The sequence below is a fragment of the Pangasianodon hypophthalmus genome, chromosome 26, assembly GCF_027358585.1.
Source record: "Pangasianodon hypophthalmus isolate fPanHyp1 chromosome 26, fPanHyp1.pri, whole genome shotgun sequence".
NCBI classification, from domain to species: Eukaryota; Metazoa; Chordata; class Actinopteri; order Siluriformes; family Pangasiidae; genus Pangasianodon; species Pangasianodon hypophthalmus.
In genome coordinates, this window is record NC_069735.1 from 2,667,621 (window position 1) to 2,693,214 (window position 25,594).

Consider the following 25,594-nt stretch of genomic DNA (forward strand, 5'->3'; position numbering starts at 1 on the left):
TATATGTGAAGTATGTATATGTGAAGTATGTATATGTGAAGTATGTATATATGTACAGTATGTATATGTGCAGTATGTATATGTGAAGTATGTATATACGTACAGTATGTATATGTGCAGTATGTATATGTACAGTATGTATATGTGCAGTATGTATATGTACAGTATGTATATGTACAGTATGTATATACGCATATGAAACAGTTGTAGATGAATTGTGACACAAAAGAACATTTTCTTTTATTTTTCCACAGAATCCATGAGGAGTGCAGACCCGAGCGGTCATCCTAATGAAGCAGTGACTGCTCATGTCAATTTTAATCACTTGTTCAAATTTGCTTTTGGAAGAAAAAAAAAAAACCTCTACCTTCTACCTGGTGCCTGGGTGAGAAGAAAGCGCCCAAGTGCTAGAGGAGCTGAAAGAGAAAGGCTTTAATGAATTTACTGCCTGCTTTATTTGTCTGTTTCTTTAGTGTAAACCTCTTCCATCAGAGAGTCTGAGTGGGACCATCCTGTCTGCTTCAGGATCAAACAACCTCATACACACACACACACACACACACACACACACACACACACACATGCTGAGAACAAACGGCTAATGTTTGTGGATTGGCAGCGCGTGCTGTAATCCCTGAGCTCTGATTGGCTAAGAAGGTGACAGAGAGCGCGCGCCGGTCTTTACCTCAGACTGCCAACACACACACACACACACACACACACACACACGCGCGTGTATTTAAGTAAATCAGCTCATTAGCGGGTGTTTCATTATTAGCGGCGTGAAGGAGGTGATGTGGATTCACTCCTCTTCTCCACATCCTCTCACTGCTCCAGCTGTGTATTGTGGCCAATAATAAAGCTGTGCTGTTCTGGAGCCAAACCGGAAATGATGTAATGTGTGGAAACGTCTGAGACTTGTGTATGAAAACGCACTATGACATCACAGGAGAAATGATTTAAAATGGTTTATGTCATGATCTCTGATCTTTCTTTCTTTCTTTCTTTCTTTCTTTTTTAATCTTATATATAAAATAAAAAAGTATTTTTTCTTTCTTTCCTTGTTTTGCATTTGCTTTTCTTTCTAATTTGTAATTTTATACTTTACTGTATATATTATATTTTCTTTTAGATTTTTATTTCTTTCTTTTTTACTTATTTATATATTGTATAATTACATTTTATATTTTTTTGGTTTTGTTTTTGCTCTTTCTTTCTTTCTTTCTTTCTTCATTTCTTTTAATTCTTTGTCTTCTTACTTTTCTGCTTCTTTTGTATTCTTTACTTATTTCTTTCTTTTTATATTTTAATGTATTCTATATTACATATTACATTTTAAATATTTTTATGTTTTAATTTTGTCCTCTCTTTCTTTCTTTCTTTCTTTCTTTCTTTTTTATATTTATATATATTAAATATTATATATTACACTTTATATTTTTTATATTTTATTTTTTTATTTTTACATAATCTTTCTTTCCTTTTCTTAATTAAAAAATTATACATTATATATTCTATTTACATTTTTCTTTTCTTCTTTCTTTCTTTTTTATGTATATATTACACTTTATATTTTTTATATTTTATTTTTTACATACTCTTTCTTTCTTTCCTTTTCTTAAATTTTTTACCCTTTTCTTAATTTTTTTTCCTTTTCTTTAAATATTTTTATACATCATATATTCTATTTAATTTTTTTCTTCTCTTCCCTCTTTCTTTCGTTGTTTCTTTCTTTCTTTCATCCCACCTCATTTCAGTCATTAGCTATTCGATTCTTCAGCTTTTGATAGTTTTGAAACATATGCAGTGTTTAAATTTATCCTTCCCAAAGCTTCAAGTCTTCTTTCATCTCACTGATCATACTTTCAGCTCCTTTTACAATTCCAGCAAGCGTTTTTAGCAGAATCAGTATCTCCTGATGGGATGATGGCGGAGCGTCACCTCGTTGATTTTTGTCTAAATGCTGCCCACTTGAGGACGGCGTGAAGTTTCCAGGGGACGAGTTTCCTGTTACAACCTTCAGCAAACTGGAAGCAGGCTGAACAAAACGTACCATTTTTCCATCACACAACACCACAAACTCTACAACACAATCCTGACCCAAAGATTTCAGAATATTGTTGTATGAATATTGTTAGATTTTGATCAATAGACCTTGTGGATGCTCATTTCTACTATCTTTTTTAAGACTCTCATTGTTGAATATTACACAAACCATTGCGTATTAGTTTATTTAATAAATGCACCCTTATTGTTGAGGCGTGTGTGTGTGTGTGTGTGTGTGGTGGTAAAGTTTTTTTTTCCCCCAGCTAGCAATCAGGACTCATAAAGCTTGCTTTGTGACATTTTGAGAAATAGTTAAGACTCCTGCTTTAAAAAATACTGCATTGCCTTAATAGGACTTGGTCTAATGGTTCCCATTAAACATGTTTTCATCAATATCTAATTGTTTTAATGGTTCGAGGATGCACTCGTTCTCGCTTCAGTTACAAGTCTGGGATATATTCAGGGTTTAATTAAGTGAATTGTTGTATCGTAGTGAAATACTGGCCTGTCTAGATATAAAAGACTGCCAGACTCCCATGGTGCACCTTCGAATAGTTTTAGACAAACATAAAATTAGCTTAAAATCAGTTACTGGTCATATCTAAGGGAGCTTTCTTTTATTATAATATTATGGAAAATAATTTCCAAATGTTCGCCATATTGTTATTGGAAAAAAAGTCAAAATTCACACAGACCTCTAAAAATTGTGTGATAATTAATTTCAGACAAAACTGCACCATTTACACTGTAAGTCCAGAGTGTTGGGTATAATACCTGAATAATGACAGAGAGCCATTATGGAGTAACTGGGGAGATAATAATATAATAAACCAGGTTATTTAACCTGTGTGAATGATTTCAGTTCAGGTAAGAGGTCAGACGGTGGCGCAAGAGAGCCACACAGCTAGGACAATGCTCCATAGTGTAGCTGCGATGCTCGAAGCCGCCGCACGGACGTAGGATTTATCGTGGATGTACGTGATGATGGACAGCGCGCCCTGATACGCCTCCTCACACGTGGGCTGGATCTGGTCCTCCGGCAGCAAGAAGCCGTACTGGCCCTTATCACGCAGCTCGAACGTGAAGGAGAACGGGATGCCGATGAGACGCGCAAAGTCACGAGACGAGCCCGAATTGGGGTCTGAAAGATACAAGGAAAATATGCTGTCAAAAAATGTTATTTTCCCAACTTAGGAATGACCCTGTTTAAACTGTTTTAATTTTTTTGATTTAAAAATAAATCATAATATTAAAAAAAAAATTGTCAGGAAATAAGACAAGAACTGAAAAAATATATATTTCAAAAAATATATTTAAGTCAAAATAGGAAATAAAACTAAAAAAAAGAAGAAGTAAATACAGGAAAATAACTAATAACTAAAAAAATGATCTGGAAATTTTTTTGAAAAAAAAAAAAAAAAAGGGAAAAAAATCATATAAACCCTCACCTAAAAGTGATGTAAAGGAAAATTTGTAAATAGAAACAAAATCTAAAAATTTCCTGAAGTAATTCTAAAACAGGAATATATATTTTTAATGAGTAATGGTAATTTTTAAAAATTGTATGCCTCTATCTTTAAAAAAACAAAAAAACAAAAGAAATTCTGATAAAACAGTCAAAGAACAGGAGTTGTTCTTTTCAACTTGAAAAAAAATCTGAAAAATTTAATTAATAAAATAAAACAGAAAACTTGAAAAAGGTTTAAGTAAAAATGTGACTAAGCCTTAAATCAGGACTGAAAAAAATTTGTAATTGTTACGAACATCTTAATTGCTTAAACATTAATTTTGCATAAAATATTAGAAATTTTGTTCCTTGTATCTAAAGTAAAATAATAAAATACATGGGGAAAATGATTAATGAATTAAATTGAATGAATCAATCAATAAATAAATAAGAATAAAAATATATTTTAAAAAAATAATTTAAAAAATAAATAATAAATAATAAATCACCTTGTAATCAAACCCAGGAGTTAAATCATGTTAATATTGTGAAAAAAAGGAAAAGAGGTCAAACTCACACAGCACTTTAGGAGGCGTTCCCACTGTGTAGTCCATTCCGTGAACAGCTTTAATGGCCTCTGCTGCAGCCAGACCCACTTTCATCTACACACACACAAACATACACACACACACACACAGAGTTGCAGTTTAGCCATTAAATCCATGACTTTTATCAAATTCTCTGAGTCTTATCAGATTTCTTTAATACTACCACGTGACAAGGTGAGAATCAAAATGGCGGCTCTCACCAGCTCGTCTTGATTGGGGGCGGTGATGTTGGGGTGCCCGTAAGGCAGCAGGATCAGCTGGCCGTACGAATGGATGGTGAGGAAGCAGAGGATGTTGTCTCGATTGGCGCTCAGGAAGTCTGTCACCGCCTGGGCCTCGGGTTCCGAAAGAGGAGACAGTCCGTTATAGATCTCCGAGCAGCAGTTTCTGGAAATGCCCACCACTGTGCAGAACACAATGAGATGAAGATCTAGTGAAGGAGGTGTGTCCTGTGTGTCTGTCAGTCACAGTGAAGGAGGTGTGGCCTCTACTTCAGTCAGTCACAGTGAAGGAGGTGTGGCCTGTGTGTCTGTTAGTCACAGTGAAGGAGGTGTGGCCTGTGTGTCTGTTAGTCACAGTGAAGGAGGTGTGGCCTGTGTGTCTGTTAGTCACAGTGAAGGAGGTGTGGCCTGTGTGTCTGTCAGTCACAGTGAAGGAGGTGTGGCCTGTGTGTCTGTTAGTCACAGGGAAGGAGGCGTGGCTTGTGTGCCTGTTAGTCTCAGTGAAGGAGGTGTGGCCTCTATATCAGTCAGTCACAGTGAAGGAGGTGTGGCCTGTGTGTCTGTTAGTCACAGTGAAGGAGGTGTGGCCTGTGTGTCTGTCAGTCACAGTGAAGGAGGTGTGGCCTGTGTGTCTGTTAGTCACAGTGAAGGAGGTGTGGCCTGTGTGTCTGTCAGTCACAGTGAAGGAGGTGTGGCCTCTATATCAGTCAGTCACAGTGAAGGAGGTGTGGCCTGTGTGTCTGTTAGTCACAGGGAAGGAGGCATGGCCTTTTTTTGAAATAGTTTCTAGTGTTATTATTGTTTTTTTTTATTCTAATGCAACTGTAAGGTGAATAAGGCACTGTATTAAAAATTCATTATTAGTAGCATTTTAAAGCATTAAATAATGACTTACTTCCCCAGTTAGCGTAGAAGTTGCGGTTGAGATCCGTGCCAAAACACGTGCACGTATCAGTTCCAGGTGACCTTGTCTTCCTCCATAACCGTGTCTGAATAACACAGCACATGCAAAATCATAAGAAATAAGAATTATTGATGATTAGAAACTATGCCTATGGTTTAGCAGCAATTTATTCGAATAATGCTCTATTAAATTTACTCCCATAATATATTTTGTTACTTTTTTATTCTAAAAATGTTTATCTTTTAAGAAAGCTTTTATTCACGCCGATTGGATCTCTGATTATTGATGTTTATTATTATGTCTCATAAAACTCAAATAAGCTTCAGTACCATGACACTGGAGAATCCCTGTTCATTTGTACTTTGACATTTGAGGTGTGTATTAGATTAGATAAAACTTTATTGGTGCCTGTGAGGAAATTAATATGTAACAGCAGCCTTGATTAACACTAAGCTAAAAATTAGACACAACAGTAGGAATTATTTTATATATTTTGACTCTAGTTAGTGTTTACGGCTCCATTTTGAAAAAAAAAAAAAGAGAAAATATCATAATTATGCATTTTATGTTTATTTATGAAATATTTCTTTAGAATATTGTATTAGAAGATTCATTTTAAATAGTAAAAAATATCTATAAAATACAATTATTTGAATTTGAATATTTAATGGTGTTATATATTTATGTGTACAGCTTATTTTGTTGTATATATAAATTATTCCTAACGTATTTATGGTACTTTAAGGCTTATTTTTGTTTATAGATGTACTGTCAATTCACCGTGTTGTCTTTCCATGAGTACACATATCCGTCCATGTTCAGCACTGGGGTGATGTAGAAGTCCAAATGTCTCAACATCTCGTCGATCTTTGGGTCTGTTTTGTAGGAGCCCAGGATCTGTTTGGATTTTTTATTTAAATCACTGCTGTAATGGTAGAGACAGTTTTTGATGGTATGTATGAACTTATGAAAATAATAAGTTATGAATATGTAGTCATGCACCCACCTCCTTCACAAAGTGCTGGCAGAAAGCTGGAGCGATCCATTCTCGAGCGTGAATCCCGCAGTCCATCCAGATCATCTTCTTCGGGTCGGTGCTGCTCAGTCCGATCTGCGTCACACACAAACACACACTCATCAGCATATCAGAAATTCAGTACTAAAACATATGATGTTATGCCAGAATTTTAATCAAATATCACAACATAACAAAACCGTAATGTCAGATTAGATGGTTATCACAGAATAAATTTATCACAGCTTCACTACCTTCAGCAGTGTGATGTTCCTCTTTTCATACGTGTTTCCATAGATGATGCTGCTAACAACGTCAGGATAATCCCTCTCCATCGTCTTCATCCACTCCGAGATCTGTGAACAAACAAATTGACCGGTAATTTGAATAAACAAATCAAACAACCAACACAAAAAACAAGTAAGAAAGAAAAGAAAATAATCCGTGATACAGTACGATAGTGTAAACATAGTGTTGAACAAGCGAGGTAATCCATTGACCAGCAATTTAAATCATTTAAATAATTTGCTGTTTATGGATGAAGCAACTAAATCAATCAGTATTAACTGAATACTTAAACCAGTTATTTAATTAAATTATAGATAGATAAATAGATTGCTTACTAAATTAAATAAAAATTTCAACAATAAATCCAATGAATTCCTTAAATAACTCACCAGATCAAAAGTTCATTAAGAAAATTACATTTACTAATTAATTTGAAAGAAGGAAGTATATCGCAAAACATTATTATTTATGTAAATATTAAAATTATATTGAAACAAACAAACAAACAAATAAATAAATAAATAAATAGAAATCTCTATCTATATATATATCTATTGTATATACTTTAATATATGTATTTTCATACAAATAAAACTAGATGAACAAATAAATTTAAATTATGGTATGCTGAGTGAGTAGATCAATTGAAAATAATAAATTTAGATATTTAATAAATGTAGAAAGGTTTAAATGAATGAAAGAATGACCTCATCCATGGTGTGGTACTTGGTGTAGTCATAAGCCCACTGCTCCAGTCCCTCCACTGCCCTGGAACATTAAAACATATAAAGAATTAATATGTTGTTGATGAAATATGCTTGGATCAAATGAAAAATAAAACGAACGCTGGTCAGCCAAGTATATTTCAATTTTGTCCTTTACCACAAATGTAGTCAACCAGGCAAAGGAATTTTTAGTGTATGCAAAGTAATCTAACAAGTAAGAGAAACCTACAGACTTCTACATTGCATTAGCCCTTTTTATTGTGAACAGTGTGCTCGCAAATAGATTTACTGCACTATTAATATCCAGATGTATCCAGATGTTTATGTACTTGTACATACATACTAATTTTTTTCTGCTACATTGTTAATTAAAATTCTGCCAAAAAGCTGAGCTAAATCATTATTACATGTCTGTTTGTTGTATTTTTACCCTCAGATACTGAGACCATGATAATGTTGTAAAATTACCTGTCATGGGTTTGCAGGGTTAAAATGAGCAGAACGGCTAAAACCGACCCCAACATGTTGCTCGAAGGACTCAAGGAATCTGCATGCAGTTACTGTTACAGCCGATTATATATATCCAGCTGTAATAAGTGCCTCTTTAGACGTTTCACAACTGATAAAGGCTCTATAGTCAATGATTAAGCTGAAGACCATAAAGATGAATAATTTATTTATACCTGTTACAGCGAAGACAGCGAGGAACGAGTAGTTTCATCAGGAGTACAGTATCCCATGGAAAATATCTAGCGTTTACATGCCTAGTCATTCCGTCACACGCTGATAAAGAGTTGACATATAGGTCACATGGTATTTTATTTATACTGAATGGGAAAAAAAAAAAGAACAACGAGGTGAGCTGAGGACTGTGGTTATTTCAGCATTTCATCCAGGTACTGTGACTATAACAGTAATGAAGATTTAATGAAGAGCATGAAATGCAATACTCCCTATTTGCGAAAGGTGCTTGGGCCCCGCAGATCGCTGCTTTATTAAATGTATATTCATTATTTTGATACTATATATAAAATAATAATTCATGTGATGTGTAAAACAATTAAATCTGATTATAATGATGATGATGATGATTTTTTTTATTTTTTAAATGCCTGGTGGTATATCATGATAAGCAAATCTGAAATAGATTTACTGTTATCATTGAGCTATCGTGGAACTGATAATGATGTCACAAAATGGATTTATTTATGGCGTTTAATTGAAAGCTGTGATTATAACGTTGTTTACATCGCTTTTTAACCAACAACCATGGAATATGAGCCATTCTAAAGCGCTCTAGCTAGCTAGCTTGCAAACTTATTAGCATGTTCAACTGGAGAGCCACAACCCAAGCACGATGCGCATACTGTAAATGCGCCATACTGTAAATGCGCAAACACAATTGCTAATGAGATGACGTCATCACTTTTGGCTTCTCGTTCAACGCGTTATCTCATTTTATTACGCAGACAGATCTGATAATAATGTTCCAGGCTAGGTTTATTACCCAGGATAAACAGCAGACTTTTGCAGCCGCTAGATGGGAATTTAGACGTATCAAAATTTATTAGTGGTCAAATTTAGCTCATGGCGAGATTAAAATGTTGTAGCTTGTTCAAGTGGGATAAAGGCAACAGAATGTACATTTACGCCAATATTTACCTTCTGTTCTTAACCCTTTTTTATTTATAATTGACACAAGAACACAATTTGTGAGCTACAATGTCAGTCACCAGTGATTTTATATAAAATGATCGTATTTGCTAGCGAGCATTAGCATTGAAGATTAGGAACATTTCGAAATATGACATAAACCTTTCTCAAAAAATTCCAGTTAGCTTAGCTAATGTTAGTTAGTTTAGTGCGTGCCCTAGCATTAGCAGCAATGATTATGAACTTTTAAAAAAAAAATAACTTAAATTTCCTCTTGGAAATCCTCATAAGTCAGTTTTTTGTTAGCCAGAGATTAGACATTAGCGATGAAGATTATGAATATTTATGGAAATAACGTAAAAACTTCTCAGAAATCCTGTCAGATTAGCTTGTTAGGTCACATTTATGAATGTGACTTTAAAAATCCTGTCAGGTTATCTTATGTTAGCTATCTGGATAGTGATAGCAGTGAAGATTATTACAATTTATAACAGTTATGAATAACATTTATTAAAATCCTCTGAGAAATCTAGCTACGTTGGCTTATTGTAACTGTAGCTGGTTAGTGCTAGCACTGAAGAGTATGAGTATCTAACTAGCATTAGTGGTCAGGATTATAAACATAATAAAAACATATAAACATATTTAGAAACATATAAACATAATTAGAAACATAACAGGATTAGAAATCCTGCAGATTAGCTCACATTAGCTAGCTTGCTAGTGTTCGCAGTAAAGATTATGGACTTTTAGAAATAAAACTTCAAATTCCTCTCAGAAATCCTGTCAGGTTAGATCACATTAGCTAGCTTGCTAGTGTTAGCAGTAAAGATTATGGACATTTGAAAATAAGACCTCTCAGAAATCCTGTCAGGTTAGCTAGCTAGCATTAGCAGTGACTATTATGAATGTTTATGGCTTTTCCATTCAGAAATCCTGCCAGGTTTGCTAATGGTAGCCAGAAGACTGACATGCCTGTACTTATAAAACAATACAAATTCTTAAATAATCTTTTAGGCTCTGTATCATTAATGTATATTTAATAAACATAAAATGAAGCCGCCATTCTTGCACTTCCTCTATTAACCAGCAGGTGGCAGAATTGATCAGTTCCCACTCCAGAACCAGCACTCTGAAGGAAAACATTCAAAGCAGTGAAGAGTCGGCTCTTTGAATAGACTCATTTAGCTGAACGCTAATAGAGCCGACTCACATATATGAACCGATTTTCTTCGTCTTAATATTATTATTATTACTATTTTGTAGATGTAGGAAATATGTTTGTATATAATATGTATACATAATTTTATATTTGACCTGATCTTATAGTTGAAAAGATCACAAGTTTTGGGCAAGTATAGGACAAAATTGCAATGAGCCGAAAGAGTCAACTTTTACTGGTGAGCTGAATCAAATGATCCGACTCACTGAAAAGATCCGGAACTCCTGCCACTGCTCTGGACTTTGTGTGTTTTCCTAAAGGGGTGTAAATTTTTGAGTTTACATTGAGACATAGAGCAGAAAGTTTTTCACTTTTTATTTATGCTTTTGAAGCATTTGATTTCATTTTTAAAAATGACAAGGTAATGTCAAAATAATACATGGTACAATAATCACTAATGAATAATTATTTTCATGACACTAATAAATAAATAAATAATTTCATAAACCAGCAAATGACAAAGAGACTATTAAATCATTCCCAGTGCTCTACACATACTCCTGAAATGTGTGTGTGTGTGTGTGTGTGTGTGTGTGTGTTTTCACGTTGGACTCCACGTGCCAAATGTTTGTGTCTTCACTTATTGCTCTGAGTCACCAGGAAAGAGAGAGAGTGAGAGAGAGAGACAGGAAAGTATGTGTTATGGGAGGAACTCTCATAGTGCTGACCTCTGACCTTGGTCCTCATGTCAACCTACATTCCAAACCAAAACTTCAATATTATATATTATATTATATTTAGTAAAATAATTTAATTTAATGGTAATTTCCTTTAAACTATAACTAAATTAATCAAAATAGTGTAATTCAGTACAACTCCAGGTATACATCTCTTATAATAATTTCTATCCCAGTGGCAAAACAGGAAACCGCAGGCTTGCACATGTGACTGATATCATAGAGTGTGTGACCCCTCTCTCTCTGTCTCTGTCTCTCTCTTTCTCACTCTCTCTATCTCACACACACACACACACACACACACACACACACACACATACATACACACACACACATACACACACACACACACACACACACACACACAACTGAGATAAAGTCCATCAGTTCAGAAGAGTTTGCAATTTTGGTCATCAAGAATAAGGAAATAAATTGTGCAGTACATAGACAGACAAACGAAGAGAGAGACAACCAGACAAATGGACAGACAGACAGACAAACAACCAGACAGACAAAGAGAAAGACAAGGGAGGAGACAGACGTATGGATGGACAGACAGAGAAACAGACGACAGACGAACAAATGGACAGACAGACAAAGAGGCAGAGACAAACGGAAAAACAAATGGACAGACAGAAAAACATAGAGAAATGGACAGACAAATAAACAGACAGGTAGACAGACAAAAGGACAAACAGACAAATGGGCTGGCAGACAGACAGGCAGACAGACAGAAAATAAACAAAAGGAAAGACTGACAGACAAATGGACTGAGAGACAGACCAACCGATAGGTAGACAGACTGATACACAGGTGGAGAGAAAGATGTAGAGAGACAGACATACTCTGTTTTGTTTTTCACATATTTATCAGGTTAAAAGGTGCAAAGATACTTTTACTAAATCATTAATAAGTGAACAAATAATACAATAACATTGTAAAAATAACTATAACATAACTAAAATGCTGAATTGCTTGATGCCTGATGGAGAGACCAAACAGTTTTAAAGAACAATGCAAAACTATATATGCACGCACCCACACACACGCAGACGCACACACGCACACACACACACACACACACACACAATAAAATGTTCGTTCCACACTCATCTGCCAAAGGAAGCACTTAAGGTCATTTCTGCTTTGAGTCCCAGCATGTAACAACATTTAATGCCTCGGCCCGTGAATGCCGAACACGTTAGTCAACGCTGTAAAGGCTGTAAACACCATCCGACTCTGACGTGACGTAACAGTAACGTGTTATCACTCCTCACGCCAACACTCACGCAACAGCTTTTACTGCAGGAACGCCAACACGGACTTTAATTAACAGAATGATCATTAATAACATACGCTGTCAGATAATACAGCTGGTTTATAGACAGACAGACAAATGGACAGACAGACAGATAGATAAATGGACAGAGAGATGGACAGATCAATGGAACAAGTAAAACTGTAGTTGGAATGTTACAGACAAACAGACAGAAAGATGGCCAGATGGACAGACAGGTGGAAAAGGTCATTTCATTGGTAGAATGTTACAGACAGACAGACAGATGGACACACAGTGGGATAGACAGACAGGTGGACACACAGGCTGAGGAATAGATAGATGGACAGGCAAAGAGACAGACAGAAGAACAGACAGATGGACAACTAGTGGGATAGACAGATGGACACACAGGCTGAGGAATATATGGATGGACAGGCAGAGAGGCAGACGAAAGAACAGACAGATGGACAGACAGACAGACAGACTGAGGAACAGACTGTACAACAAACAGACAGATGGATAGACAGCAATAGACGGATGGTCAGACAGACAGACTGAGGAATAGACAGATGGACAGACAGGAAGGCTGAGGAATAGGTGGATGGTCAGACAGACCGACCGAGGAACCGACTGTTGGACAAACAGACAGACAGATGGACAGACGGGCTGAGGAATAGATGGATGGTCAGACAGACAGACAGAGGAATGGACAAATGGATAGATGGACAGACAGGTGGAATAGGTAATTTCATTGGTGGTTACAGACAGACAGACAGACAGACAGAGAAGGATAGACAGATGGACCGACAGACAGGCAGGTAGACTTAGGAACAGACAAGCTGACAGAAAGACAGATGGACAGATAGGTGGAATGGATAATTTAGGAGGTGGAATGTTACAGACAGACAGACAGACAGACAGAAGGACAGACAGATGAACTGATTGGTGGAACAGGTTATTTCGTAGGTGGAATGTTACAGATAGACAGACTGATAGACAGACACACAGACAGACAGACAGACAGAAGTTCAGACAAATGGACAGCCAGGTGGAAAGGGTAATTTCATAGGAGATAGTTTACAGACAGACAGACAGACAGACAGTCTTGGAATTTTTTGAGAAACCTTGTGTTGTAACCACACAGAACTGTCCAACCAAGATTCTGGTATTCCTTTACACAACTAGTTTAAAAATGTTAAATGTATGAGTTCCAGCTCAGTGGTTAAGGTTCTCCTCCTCTCCTATTGGGAACTTGAGAAAGGTCCCTAACTCCTAATGCTATGACTGCAAAAGTATCTTTCAAATTTTTTTTCTGGTCTTTATTTATCTTCTTCTTATCTTCTTATCAGCTTCGTACTCAGGACTCCATCAGTGGACAGTGGATAGATTTTAACCAGCCGGACCTCTTGCAAATACTGTGATTGGTTGCACAATTGCACTATTTGTCCATATAGTACACAATAGAAGGGATTTATTTATAATTGCACTATCCGTTGCACCCAGATGAGGATGGGTTCCCTTTTGAGCCTGGTTCCTCTCAAGGTTTCTTCCTCATATCATCTCGGGGAGTTTTTCCTTGCCACCGTCGCCACTGGCTTGCTCATTAGGGATAAATTCACAGTGATAAATTTAAATATTTACAATATATTTTTGTGAATCCATTTATTTCTGTAAAGCTGCTTTGTGACAATGTCCATTGTTAAAAGCGCTATACAAATAAAATTGAATTGAATTGAATTGAATTTATAGTAGTTACAGCTACGTCTGATCTTTCTTTCTTAACGTCCTTTAATCTTGCAGTCGTTATACCCAGGATACATGGATTCGTACAGGTCATTGTTCTGAGGACTTCCTGCGGTTCCCGAGAGATTTTATCAGACTGTAGATGAATACAAAAAGGCCGCCGTGTTCAAGCAATGCACCCAAAAGTGCAGACACACTATCAGAAGTTCTCCAAGCACGATACATATCTCCACAGGAGTAAACAATGGGTTTTGGAAAAACAGCCCAATATGACCTTAGAAAAGTGTCGCCTAGTCAAATGTCGTCTAGCCAAAATAAGACTTGCTGCTAAACCCAACACAGTGGGTAAAATAAAATCAGTCACTTTTCTGGCTGTATCCCAAATGCTAGTGTTTGAAAGAAGAATTGCTTTAAATAGATACTAAATTATGAAGGAGAGTCTTTACAAAATAGAATGTAACAAATTTGAGCCATTGTTGCCTATTCAGTAGCTAGCTTACACACTGCTAGTTAGCGATTAGCACTCAACGCTCAACAAACTGAAAAAAAAAAAATGTCCAAAGAAGTCAAACCAAACTTCATGCTTAATTTTAGAGAATTAAATCTTACATCTGTTATAATCTTATAATATTCTAAATTTCTAGTTGCTACCATATAATTTAGGGATAAACTAGCCTAGCATGCTCGATCTTTCCATTATTGGATGAATACATGTATCAATACTTAAAATAACTTAGCTAATATTGTCAAAATACACACATAAGAACTAGTGTTAACCATCATATAATTTGCAACAAACAAATAAAAGTTAACTAAATTAACATTATTATTATTATTACTATTATTATGATTAATTATAATAATCTAGATGTACTAACTAGCTAGATCGCCTTGTTAAATTTGCTAGCTAGAGTTGTCACAGTTGTTGATATTTATCACTTGTTTTAATCCAACATTAATGCTAATTTGCCTTAAGAATTAAAATTGATACAAATTTTGTGTGATTGAACCTGTACTCAATAAATTTCACCTATCTGAAAAGTTGTACTTTTTTTTTTTAATTTGACATATTTCTAACTTTTCAAAATGAGCGTTGTTGAATACCGTTAAAATGTTTAACACACTAGCTAGGTAAGATCAAAACATCGAAACCTTCTGTTAATCCCCATGCGTCTTTTACCTTTGTGTCAACATTACGAACATTTTAAAGCTTTTACTAGCTTTTAAAGATTAGATGGTAAGCTAACCTTATTTAGTTAAAGAGCTGATATTGAGATCATTTGCATATGTGAAACTTACTTTTTCGCTTTTTGGAATCTCATGGAATTTGGTGGGTATCTTCTAGAGATCTTAAAGGTAAAAAGTTGTTGACGGGAACTTTGACAGGCCAAAGGGTACAGATGTAAGAGACCAATGAAATGTTTGGGTGTCGCCAGTGGAGATTGTGTGTCTGATTTTCATGAATGTCATTTTTTCTTGAAATTTTCATATGAATTTCTGAACTCCCACTAGGAAAAAATAACGAAGAAAATGCCCCCTAACAATGAAAACTCGGGAAGGGTTCCCCAACTCCGAGGTTCGGCATATGACATCATAACAACATGGCTGCTTACAGCTTCAACAGTCAATAAAGTACAAGTTTTCAACTTTTAAATAAGACAATAAGTCATCTTTGGTATGCATTCGTTTGTTTAATCTATAACATTGATGTAAAGTTTGCTGTTTTGAGATTGTGAACATTAAAGCTATCACTCAAATCACCAGTGTTAGCTGGCTAGCTTGTTTGTTGCTAGTTTATAAACTTTTGGTGCTAGACATAGTGAACAAAAGACAAGATTTCTTGGAGACATTCGTGTTTTTTCCTACTTTGTAGCTTAAACAGACCGACGTCCAAAATAACGTAATTCCATCAAACGCACCATTGGTACAGTACCTTTAATATACTTTACTAAGCCCTGGGGTGAGTACATAATCACTGTGTGGCATCTTCTGGACATGGGAGGTTTTAGGAAGGGGACCTATAAGTGCTACATGAGAGATTTGTGCGATTTTGTTCCAAATAGCCGGAAAGTATTTAGCAGCAAACAGGATAATTCAGAGATGCAATTAGCTCTCCAGGGATCAGGGATCTTTTGAAATAAACTCACCAATTTTCACTTTTCCCTCCTTTCATTGTCTTCGTCAAGTAATAAGAATTTGGTTCACCAAAGCACAAGAATGTGCTACCTTCATGTGCTTTGGAAATCCAAATAGTTAATACAGCGATGCCTAGATCAGCTGTACAACATCTGCAAAAAAAATAATGTTTCATAATCCAATAACCTTGCCAAAAAGCAGCAACATTGCACATCTGTATTATCTTTGTGAGTACAGATGTTATCAAGGCTTCCAATCTTCCTGTGATGACTCAATGTGCCGATGTTAAAAACAGTACATGAAGTTCAATCAGAGACATGCTTTACTTCTTTATCAACAATGCTAATGCTATTGGGCATTTATCTCACCCTAAGACTTGCACCCAGAGAGTTCAGTCAAGGTTGCCAGATTGTGATATTATTAATCCCATTGGTATGAAAATAAATAATCTTGTGTTAACTGATATATAGTTGCTGTAATTCAAGGCATAGTTAGATATTGTTTGTGATTAATTGGGATATAGTTGGTACAATCTGGAACTGAAAAATGTAATGAAAGAAATAGATCAGATCTAAAATCTAATCTAAAATCTAAATCTAAATTAAAGTGCAAAGCCAGTGCTAAAACCTGCTAGTCCAATCATGTGCATTAGCAAAGCGTATGCTAGTTTCATGAATTTTTTTTATGGCTCTTGTTGATGCCTTTAACAGGATCCAATGAAACGACAGGCAGAATGTTTATCTTCTCCACAATGTTTCCTGAAGATGAGGCTACATTATCTTCCCAGTTTTGTGTTTCCAGTGCTGGACAATAACAAGGCTAGGCTTGTGCTAAAAGTTTTCTTCACGGTTCTTTCACAATCACGAAAGAAAGTGTTGCACTGTTGTTCCAGTATTAGCAAGCTTTGTGGGCGAACTCCCACTGGACCTGAGGGGAATTAGCAAATGGGTAGAATTAGCAAGAGCTGTAGGAGTCATATTTGTTCTACTGGACATAAAAATATTCCAACACAAGCATGAACGCACGTACACACAGAAACACAACACCACAGTCTCTAAGGACTTTCTTTCATTATTTTGTTGTTTCCAGCAATCCTTTTTTTTCCTTCATCATAACAGGTTTAGCTTAGCCAAAGTCAACCCATACCCTATAGATTTTCCTAACATCCAGTCATGGCTAAAAAAAAAATACTCATGCATGCTATTAGCTTATCATCAACATAATACTTGCAAAAGACACGTTTATTTTCTGTCCTATGCTATTTTTTGTTGTCCACACAGCTAATTGGCAGCTATTAGCAAGCAACAGTGGGTGTGAAATGCTGCCAAATTGGACATTCGGCCTCCTACGGTGAGGTTTTTTTTTCCACATTGTAAATCAGGCCTTGTCTTTCATCACACATGCGGTTTACGCCAACTCACTGTGAAATTATAGCGCACGTGCTAGAGTGAATCAAGATTAGCAGCTAATAAACTAGTTAGCGAAAAGACCAAAATCTATCGAAGTGTATGAAAAAATAATATTCACATCAAATACTGAAGCTAATGAGCATAGCATAATTCTGTTGCTAATATTGTTTACTAGCTTTCCTGTTGCTGCTACTTCTTAAACCTAGTATAGGCCTGTACGGATACTTCTAGTAAGAAGAACTGAAACATGGTAAAAAATGTGTATCTTCAGTGTGTGATCAAAGGATTTAGTGAAAGATACTGAAGCGGCCTTTAAGAAAAACAGATTTTCTCCTCAGACAGGCTTCAGCTGCTGAAACACAGCAGACCTAAACAGAGATAATGAGAGATAGAGGCAGCTGACACAGGTAGGTACAAGTAATGTAGCTACATACACACACTATATGTCTATATTCCCAATGAAAATAAAAGGCTGTGTGAATATGGGACCCTGGGTATATTGGGTCCTGGGTATTTGGGACTGTGCGAATATGGGACCCTGGGTATAGAGAGTCCTGGGTATTTGGAAACTTGGGTATTTAAGGTCCTGAGAATACGGAACCCTGAGTATATAGGGGCCTGAGAATATTGAGCTCTATGTTTGCTCAATATAATACATTAAAGAAACTTATGAATGGGTTCCTAAGCTGATGGTTGAGGTCATAGAGTCATCAGAGGTCATACCTAAAGAGACCATTTAAAATCTGTCTTCCAAGTGCTGTAACTAATTCATAACTTACTTAATAAACACAATTTCAGATATTTATTTATTTATTTACTTGGGATACAGTGGAACTTTATGGCCCTGGAAATTGAGGCTTGTTTAAAAAGTGTATATAAGGCTCTGAGAATATGGGAACCAGGGTATATAAGGTCCTGGGAATATAGGGCTATTGGAATATAGGACCCTAGATTGGACCATGGGTATACAAAAAAATGGGACAGTGGATAAATAAGGTCTGGGGAATACGGAACCTTGGGTATATAAGGTACTCAGAATATAGGATGCTGTGTAAATAAGGTCCTGGGAAAATGGGGAACCTGGATATATAAGGTCTGGGGAATATGGGACTTTGGATATGAGAATATGTGGCATGCTGGGTATATAATGGGAAAATGGGACCCCGGATATATAAATTCAGAAGAATATAGGACCTTGAGTATATAATATCTAAGCAATATAAGACCCTGAGTATATAAGGTCCTGGGAATATGAGAACCTGGGTATATAAGGTCCATGGTAAATAAGGTCCTGGGAATATGAGACCCTGGGTATATAAGGCCCTTGGAATATATGGACCTTATGTATATATAAGGTCCTAGGAATATGGGACCCTGGGTATAGAAGGTCCTGGGAATATTGGATCTTGGGTATATAGGGTCCAAGGAATATGAAACCCTGGGTATATAGGGTCCTGGGAAAATGGAAACCTGGGTATATATGATCGTGAAAATATGGGACCCTGGGTATATAAGGTACTGGGAATGTGGGACCCTGGGTATATAGGGTGCTAGGGTTATGAGACCTTGCATATATAGGTTCCTGAGCATATGGAACCCTGAGTATATAGGGTCCTGGGAATATTAGACCTTGGCTATATAAGGTCCTGGGAATATGGGACCCCAGGTGTATGAGGTCCTATGTATACAGGGTCCTAGGAATATAGGTCCTTGGCTATATAAGGTCCTGAAGTATATGGAACTGTGTTTATATAATAAACTTAAAGTTGCAGCTTTACTTCTGACTGTTACAAAGTGCTGACACTGGAGACTCCTTCCATAAATGTGTCCTTACAGAAAACCTCACCACTTTAATATGTTTTCTTTGTTAAAAAAAACATAATAAAATAGTGAGTGACTATGGTTTTAATCACAGCTAATTAACTGCTGCAACTTTATTGGATATTTTCACTAACATTATTGTGCAGTTTGTGCCACAAGAAAGAAGAAAAAAAGTCCAGCTATTACAGCTGGGATTACATCGTTAGTGATAAAGAATAAATGTGGGTCCTGAGGCAGGACGAGATGACAACTGCTGATCTAAGCAGTTTTTTATCTTTAAAGCTTGTGTTATTGCTCCTCGACTGTTAGTGTGTGGACAGTTTTTCTCATGTCCTTATAAGTACCGCTACACACACACACACACACACACACATACACATACACACACACACACACAATCCATCATCATAAAGTGACTCACAGGGGCAGTGTGTTCTTCTTCTACAGACTAGTTTAGGAGACATCATCGCTGTGACTGAGTGTTTAATGTGGTGTGTGTGTGTGTGTGTGTGTGTGTGTGTGTGTGTGTGTGTGTGTGTGTGTGTGCGGTGAGATCGGTTTGTTTGGGCAATTATGGCTATATGCTTCAGGCAGTGTTCCTTGGTCTGGGCCTGTGTGTGTGTGTGTGTGTGTGTGTGTGTGTGTGTGTGAGAGAGAGAGAGAGAGAGAGGGAGAGAGGGAGACGGAGGAAAGAAGCATTACCTCATAACCTTTGTCATGTAGAAAACATTTTGTTTGAGACTTCTGAACATGTGCATGCAGACACACAGATTAGACAATATAAACACAACACTGAGCTAACATTATTGGGCTAAATAGTTAATGTACCTTACACTTTCTTAATTTTTGTTTGTTTGCTTCATTTATTCGTTTGTGCTGCCCCTTTTCTGTTATTACTCTTTTTCCTTTCTTGTTCACTCTTTCTTCGGTCTTCATTCATCCTTCTCTTCCTTTCTCTTCTCATTCCTTTCTTTATTTCTTTTCGTTTCATTATTCAGTCATATGTTCATTCTTGTTTTCTTTCTTTCCTTCCATGAACATTTTCTATCTATTCTTTTCTTTCCAAACATTATTGCATAATTTTTTTTCCCTTTTCCTTCGTGTTCACTCTCATTTCATCTTCCTTCCTTCCTCCCTTTCCTCTTTCTTTCTTTCATTCTTTCTATACCCTTTTTCCTACATATTTTTTTAAATATTTTAAAATTCTTTTAAAATTTTTATTCTTTCTTTTCCCCTTCCTTCTTTCTATAACCTTTTTTCTACAATACATATTCTTTCACATTTTTACTTTTTTCCTCCCACTCATCTCTCCTTCCTTCCTTCTTTCCTTCTTTCCTTCTTTACAGTATTTCCATCCCAAACATTTACACTTTTCAAATTGTTCTCTTTAAAAATGTTTTCAAACCTCGTATGTTTTCTTTCACCTTTTTTCCCCTCTTTTTTTCTTTTTATCTTTTTATTTTCATCTCTCCGTGAGGATTTGGAGATCCGGTGGCTATGACCATCAGTTCTGTCAGTTCTGTCGCAGTGAAATGAGCCAATGGCGTCATGATATAATAAATCACTGCTGTAGTTTATAAGGCTGTAGTTTAAACACACTCTCATGTCCTACTCAAAGTGTGTGTGTATAGAGTCTGTATTTGCTAAAAAAAATATAAAGAGGGGTGATAAAAGTGGGCAGAAAGTTCAGCTTGACATTTTTACGAGACTGTAACTGTTCCTGCTGTGCGTTTTTACTGTAACTTCACACACGGCGTCTCAGGTGGATGATGTCACTGTTTCTGGACGTGTGTTGACAGGCCCATGTGTGAACCCGGGAAATGACCCGTCGTCACATTCCCGCATCAGAGACACAGTGTGGTTTTCTGGTTGATGTTATTCCAGTCTGGAGCTTGACACATACATACACACACACACACACACACACACACACGTGACCATGCAAAAAGAATTTGTTCCACTGGGGATCACGCCCACACTCCAGCACTAAATCCATTCATTACCAGAAAACATGGACTGGCGACTGATCTGAGTCACAGATGTTGTACGTACTGAGTTAAACACGTTTACCAGAAACCGGAATTATTAATAGAGCGCATGGGACTGAAACACTACTGGTGTTTTGCCACAGACATGTGTAGAAGGAAGAAAATTAGCCATGCTCTCAGACTGAGAAAAAAAAAATAGCGTTAATGTCTGTCCCCTGTCAATGTGTGAGTTCGTGTATGCAGAAGAGGGTAGATAGCTCTTTCCTCCGAGTGTGCTATGCTGCCATGTAACAGAGGAAGCACATGTTAGCTTTCACCCTCCCCGGTTGGTAGCTGGTGAACGATAGAAGAGAGATAGCTGAGTGGGAATTTGCAAATGACCAAATTGGGAAGAAAATGGGGGAAAAAAAACAAACAAACAAATGTGATATCAAAGAGTGTTGGATGGAAACTGCTATGTGGGCGTGGAGAAAAATGATTCAAAGTCGCTGACGTCTATTTATGTTTCAAAACAGCGAACTTTATCTAGCATGCACCACTATTTCTAAATTTCAATTACTAAAAGGAAAAAAAAAACACAAAGTTTGCTTAAAGCTAAAGGTGACATGTTTAGCATCTCTATGCTCTCTGTCAGGCTTCAGAACAGTCTGCTGGGAATTCACACAATTTACTGCATCAGCTGTTTCCAGGAGAAACCGACACTACAAACACAGAAGCGTGGCGAGTTTTGCGTAAACATGTTAACCACAAGGCAGGATAAATTACTGATTTATACCTGGACTTTCTCCAGTATTCCCGCTTCCTTATTTGAACGCATTACTGATTATATTTCCGTTGTTTATTTTGGATTGTTAGGTTATATTCGGAACGTCAGGACCTCTTAGAAGTCGATATCTTCGTTATCATTACCATATTGTTTTAAAATTTACGTAGAGATTTTGGTGACGTTAAAAATGATCCAACTAGAAAGCAAACAAACAGGAAAATAAACATTTTCTAGCTCTATAATCCTCTCTAATAGCCAGCACTAGCCTAACTGATCAATTTTAGCTACTATATAACTAATATTTCTTCCAAAAACAAAGAATAGTAAGAAAAATAATGCATCCAGCTAGCTGATTTTATATGCCTTTATTTACTGCAGGCTGTCGTGAATTAAACAGTGATTTCAGGTAAGTTCATTTTAGCTAGCTAATTTAATGCAAGTTCAACAAACATTTCCTGACTGGACCACAACATACAACAAACTTAACATGGAAACATCTGTAACGAAGAGCAAACCCAAACAAGTCTGTGCAGATGCTCCGGCTATGTAAAAGGTACAGCTGCTAAGAAAACAACTGATTAGCCCTGACTCCATGAACAGACAGTGAGTCACACAGAAGATGGTACAGATGATTTCACTCCAATCTAGAAATCTATCCAAGTGTTTGTATCACCTCGGTATCAATGCTGACTCGGCTGTTTTAACACGCCAATGTTGACTTCATGTTGCTGTTTACCCTGGGGAAGAACCCTTGCCACTAATTTCCAGTGCATTAGCGCCGGTGACGTTCGCTAGCTGACCCTTTTGTGGCTTGAGAGATTGAGTCAACATGACTGTAGAGTTGAAAACCTAACTCAGATAAGCAGAACTTACACAGGAAGGCAGTAACTGTGATGCTATTTCCTTAAAAACAGCAGCAAAAAAGAGCTATTTCAATGTAAACAGAAGTAAAATTTAATGTTTATTCATCTTCTGTTTCAATCTAGCAAGCTAATAATCATGATAGGTCAGAAAAGAACTTACCCAGAAGGCACTGCAATAGCTTGCAATAGATTTCTTATTAAAATTGAAAAAAAAGAAAAAAAACAAATATAAACTATATAAACAAATATAAACAAATTGTTGTACATTCACAGTATAATTTGTGAAAACTAGATAGCTAGTTAGCTGACTAGCTAGTTACACTAGCCCACTGTCCTAGAGTTGTAGCAGCAAAATAGCTAGCTAGTTAGCCAACACACAATCTATAAGCAGAACGTCCTCCAATTTGGATCTTAAAAAAAAAAAAAAAAAGACACAAACTAAAGCACCTTTGCTACTGTTTTATGAAGCAAATTCCCAAGTAAGCTCACCAATGTTCCTAAACATGTCTCTTGAATCCTATGAATTGCAAATGTTTTGAAATGTTTGCTACAACACACCTGTCTTCATACATATTGCGGTTATATATTTGCAAATTCATAAGGCAACCTCAAGGTTAATGACTATGTTTGAAGTTACAAAGGTTTAAAAGGTATACATATATGTATGAAACTCAGTAGACATGTTGTTCTCACTGACCATCATTAACTCCACCCAACAGGAATTCAGCCATTTTGGATTTTGTGAAAAGTGCATGCTGTGAACTTTTAAATACTCCTCCTAGGGGATTCACTTGATTGTTACCAAACTTGGTCAACATTACACCAAGACATTCATGATGCTAACTTGTGAAGGGATCTTTGATATCTCAAGCAGTTTCGCCAAGGTGAGGCAATAAATTTATGGCAAAAAAAGGGAAACAGGAAGTGTCTCATATCTTCTCTGTATCACCCCCTTTTGACTAAAGTGGTGGGGTCAGTTTTACCCACAGTCACCAAACTCGGTATGTATATTGTCCTCATCAAGCCGGACAACTTTCAAACTGATAGTCATTAGCTCTGCCCAACATGAAGTAGGTCATTTTGGATTTAAAGTGGATTTTTTGAAAAGCAATCAATTAATAAAGATAACAACATATATCTCTTATCTTCAAATATTAGCTGTATGTTTGGACATGGAAGCTGTACAAAAGCTTGTCCGAAGCTGGTAAAGCCTTAGACTTAGGCTTCACCTAACACACCAGCGCTAAACAAGTTACTCTACAGAGCTCGCTTCACTATGTATTGTTTTCATACACCCTCCAATTGGCGATGGTACCATAGTGCTTGGGCCCGTTATTGCTGCTTGCAGCTATATTTTCAAGCTTGAAATCACCTTAGTGTATTGTTCTATAATTTTGCTTATTTATTTATTTTTCTAGAAACAAAATCATATGCCAATTTCAACTTCATATTAGTAAAATTGTTTAGAAATATGTTTCATAGTCTTGTATTTAGATTATCACAATCTCATAACGAGGAAATTAAATAAATTTGCAGATATTCAAGAATATTTTTAAAAAGCTCTACAAGTGTACTGTACTTTGGATAGTACTTTTAATAGTTCTTAGCTTCCTAATGGAGTTCTTCCTACATAAAACCTTTTGGTTCTCCTATGAACAGCCTTTTACAGTCTAGGAACAATAAAATGCTAGTCAGGTTAGCAGCGTTAATTACTACTCTGTTCAATTTTTCTAGAAATTTTGTTTTAAGATAAGGTTAGACCTTAAGTTAGAGCATCCATTTCATTTAATATGTGGGAAATAGTATGAAAAAGTAAATTTTGCATGCACCATTGCATCAGTAGCTAATGTGTGGACGTTTACACGCAAATCGCCTGATTGAATAATTCCCATTGAAACGAATGGGGGCGAACGGGATCGTTTTGATTGGCGTGTTTGGGCTGTTGATGTGAGAATTTCATTCAGCCATATACAATTTGTAGATTTGGAGAAATACAGAGGCTGCTGAAGGTATGAAAAAGTTAGCTCGCAGTAGTACCATTTTTCGCTCCATTTTCAAGCCTATTTGCTAATAAAGGAAGTAAAGAATTCAAGCTAATCCCGCTAACTGATCCCTGCTACTCGGTGCCAATTTTGTACTCATATTTCCAGTGCTGTGGGAAAATCTGCGATCTAAATTAGCCGAGCGCTGACCGGTGAACTAAGCCTGGCTGCGGTCTGTCCAGCCTCGCTCACTCTGTCGTTAATGGAGTGTGGTATTTCTCGTGGAAAAGCGCAGCGGCCATTTAAGGAGGCCTGAGAAATACTGTGAGGCAGGCTCATTTCCTTTTTTTCCCTCTACGCCAGCAGACTGTTTTATTACGACTACGAGAAAGAGATCATATGAGGGAACGGCCATGCTTGGAGGGACTCAGGCTGAGTGATGGTATGAAGGAGAGTAAATATAGAGCACTCGTGAAAGAACAAGATGAAAACATGGACGAGGAGGAGGACGAAAAGCTCGACGAAGAAGAGGAGGAGATGAAAACATGGAATTGTCTCCATTGTTGAATCACTTCTGGTCTTCATCCAGTTATACTCTGAGTGTGTGTGTGTGTGTGTGAGAGAGAGAGAGAGAGAGAGAGCGGTGACCTAGGAAAACCTTTTCCAACCCTTTTTAAAATAAAAAAAGGACGTTCCACATGATTTTTTATTTTTTTTTTTGCTTGAGCCTGAATTGCATTCACATTACTGTCTATGGTTTCTCGTTCTTGGTAGTCATTTCCTAATTTTTTTTTTTTTAGC

General features: G+C 36.6%; 1 protein-coding gene across 3 annotated transcripts in view; it reads right to left on the reverse strand.

Annotated features, from left to right (window-relative positions):
* Nucleotides 1-2,293: 2,293 nt before the first annotated feature.
* cpo (carboxypeptidase O) overlaps nt 2,294-25,594 on the reverse strand; it is a 28,947-nt gene continuing 5,646 nt past the window's right edge. For 2 of the 3 annotated variants that reach the window (XM_053229649.1, XM_053229648.1), the window contains exons 2-9: nt 7,237-7,297; nt 6,496-6,597; nt 6,233-6,337; nt 6,007-6,123; nt 5,218-5,311; nt 4,302-4,504; nt 4,071-4,155; nt 2,294-3,187 (exon numbers count right to left, since the gene is read on the reverse strand). In XM_053229649.1, coding sequence (XP_053085624.1) covers nt 2,922-3,187; nt 4,071-4,155; nt 4,302-4,504; nt 5,218-5,311; nt 6,007-6,123; nt 6,233-6,337; nt 6,496-6,597; nt 7,237-7,245 — 981 coding nt within the window. In that variant the 5' untranslated portion in view covers nt 7,246-7,297 and the 3' untranslated portion in view covers nt 2,294-2,921. Of the gene's footprint in view, nt 3,188-4,070; nt 4,156-4,301; nt 4,505-5,217; nt 5,312-6,006; nt 6,124-6,232; nt 6,338-6,495; nt 6,598-7,236; nt 7,298-7,722; nt 7,854-25,594 lie in introns of those variants that run through there. The other variant, XM_026929079.3, reaches the window with a different exon arrangement.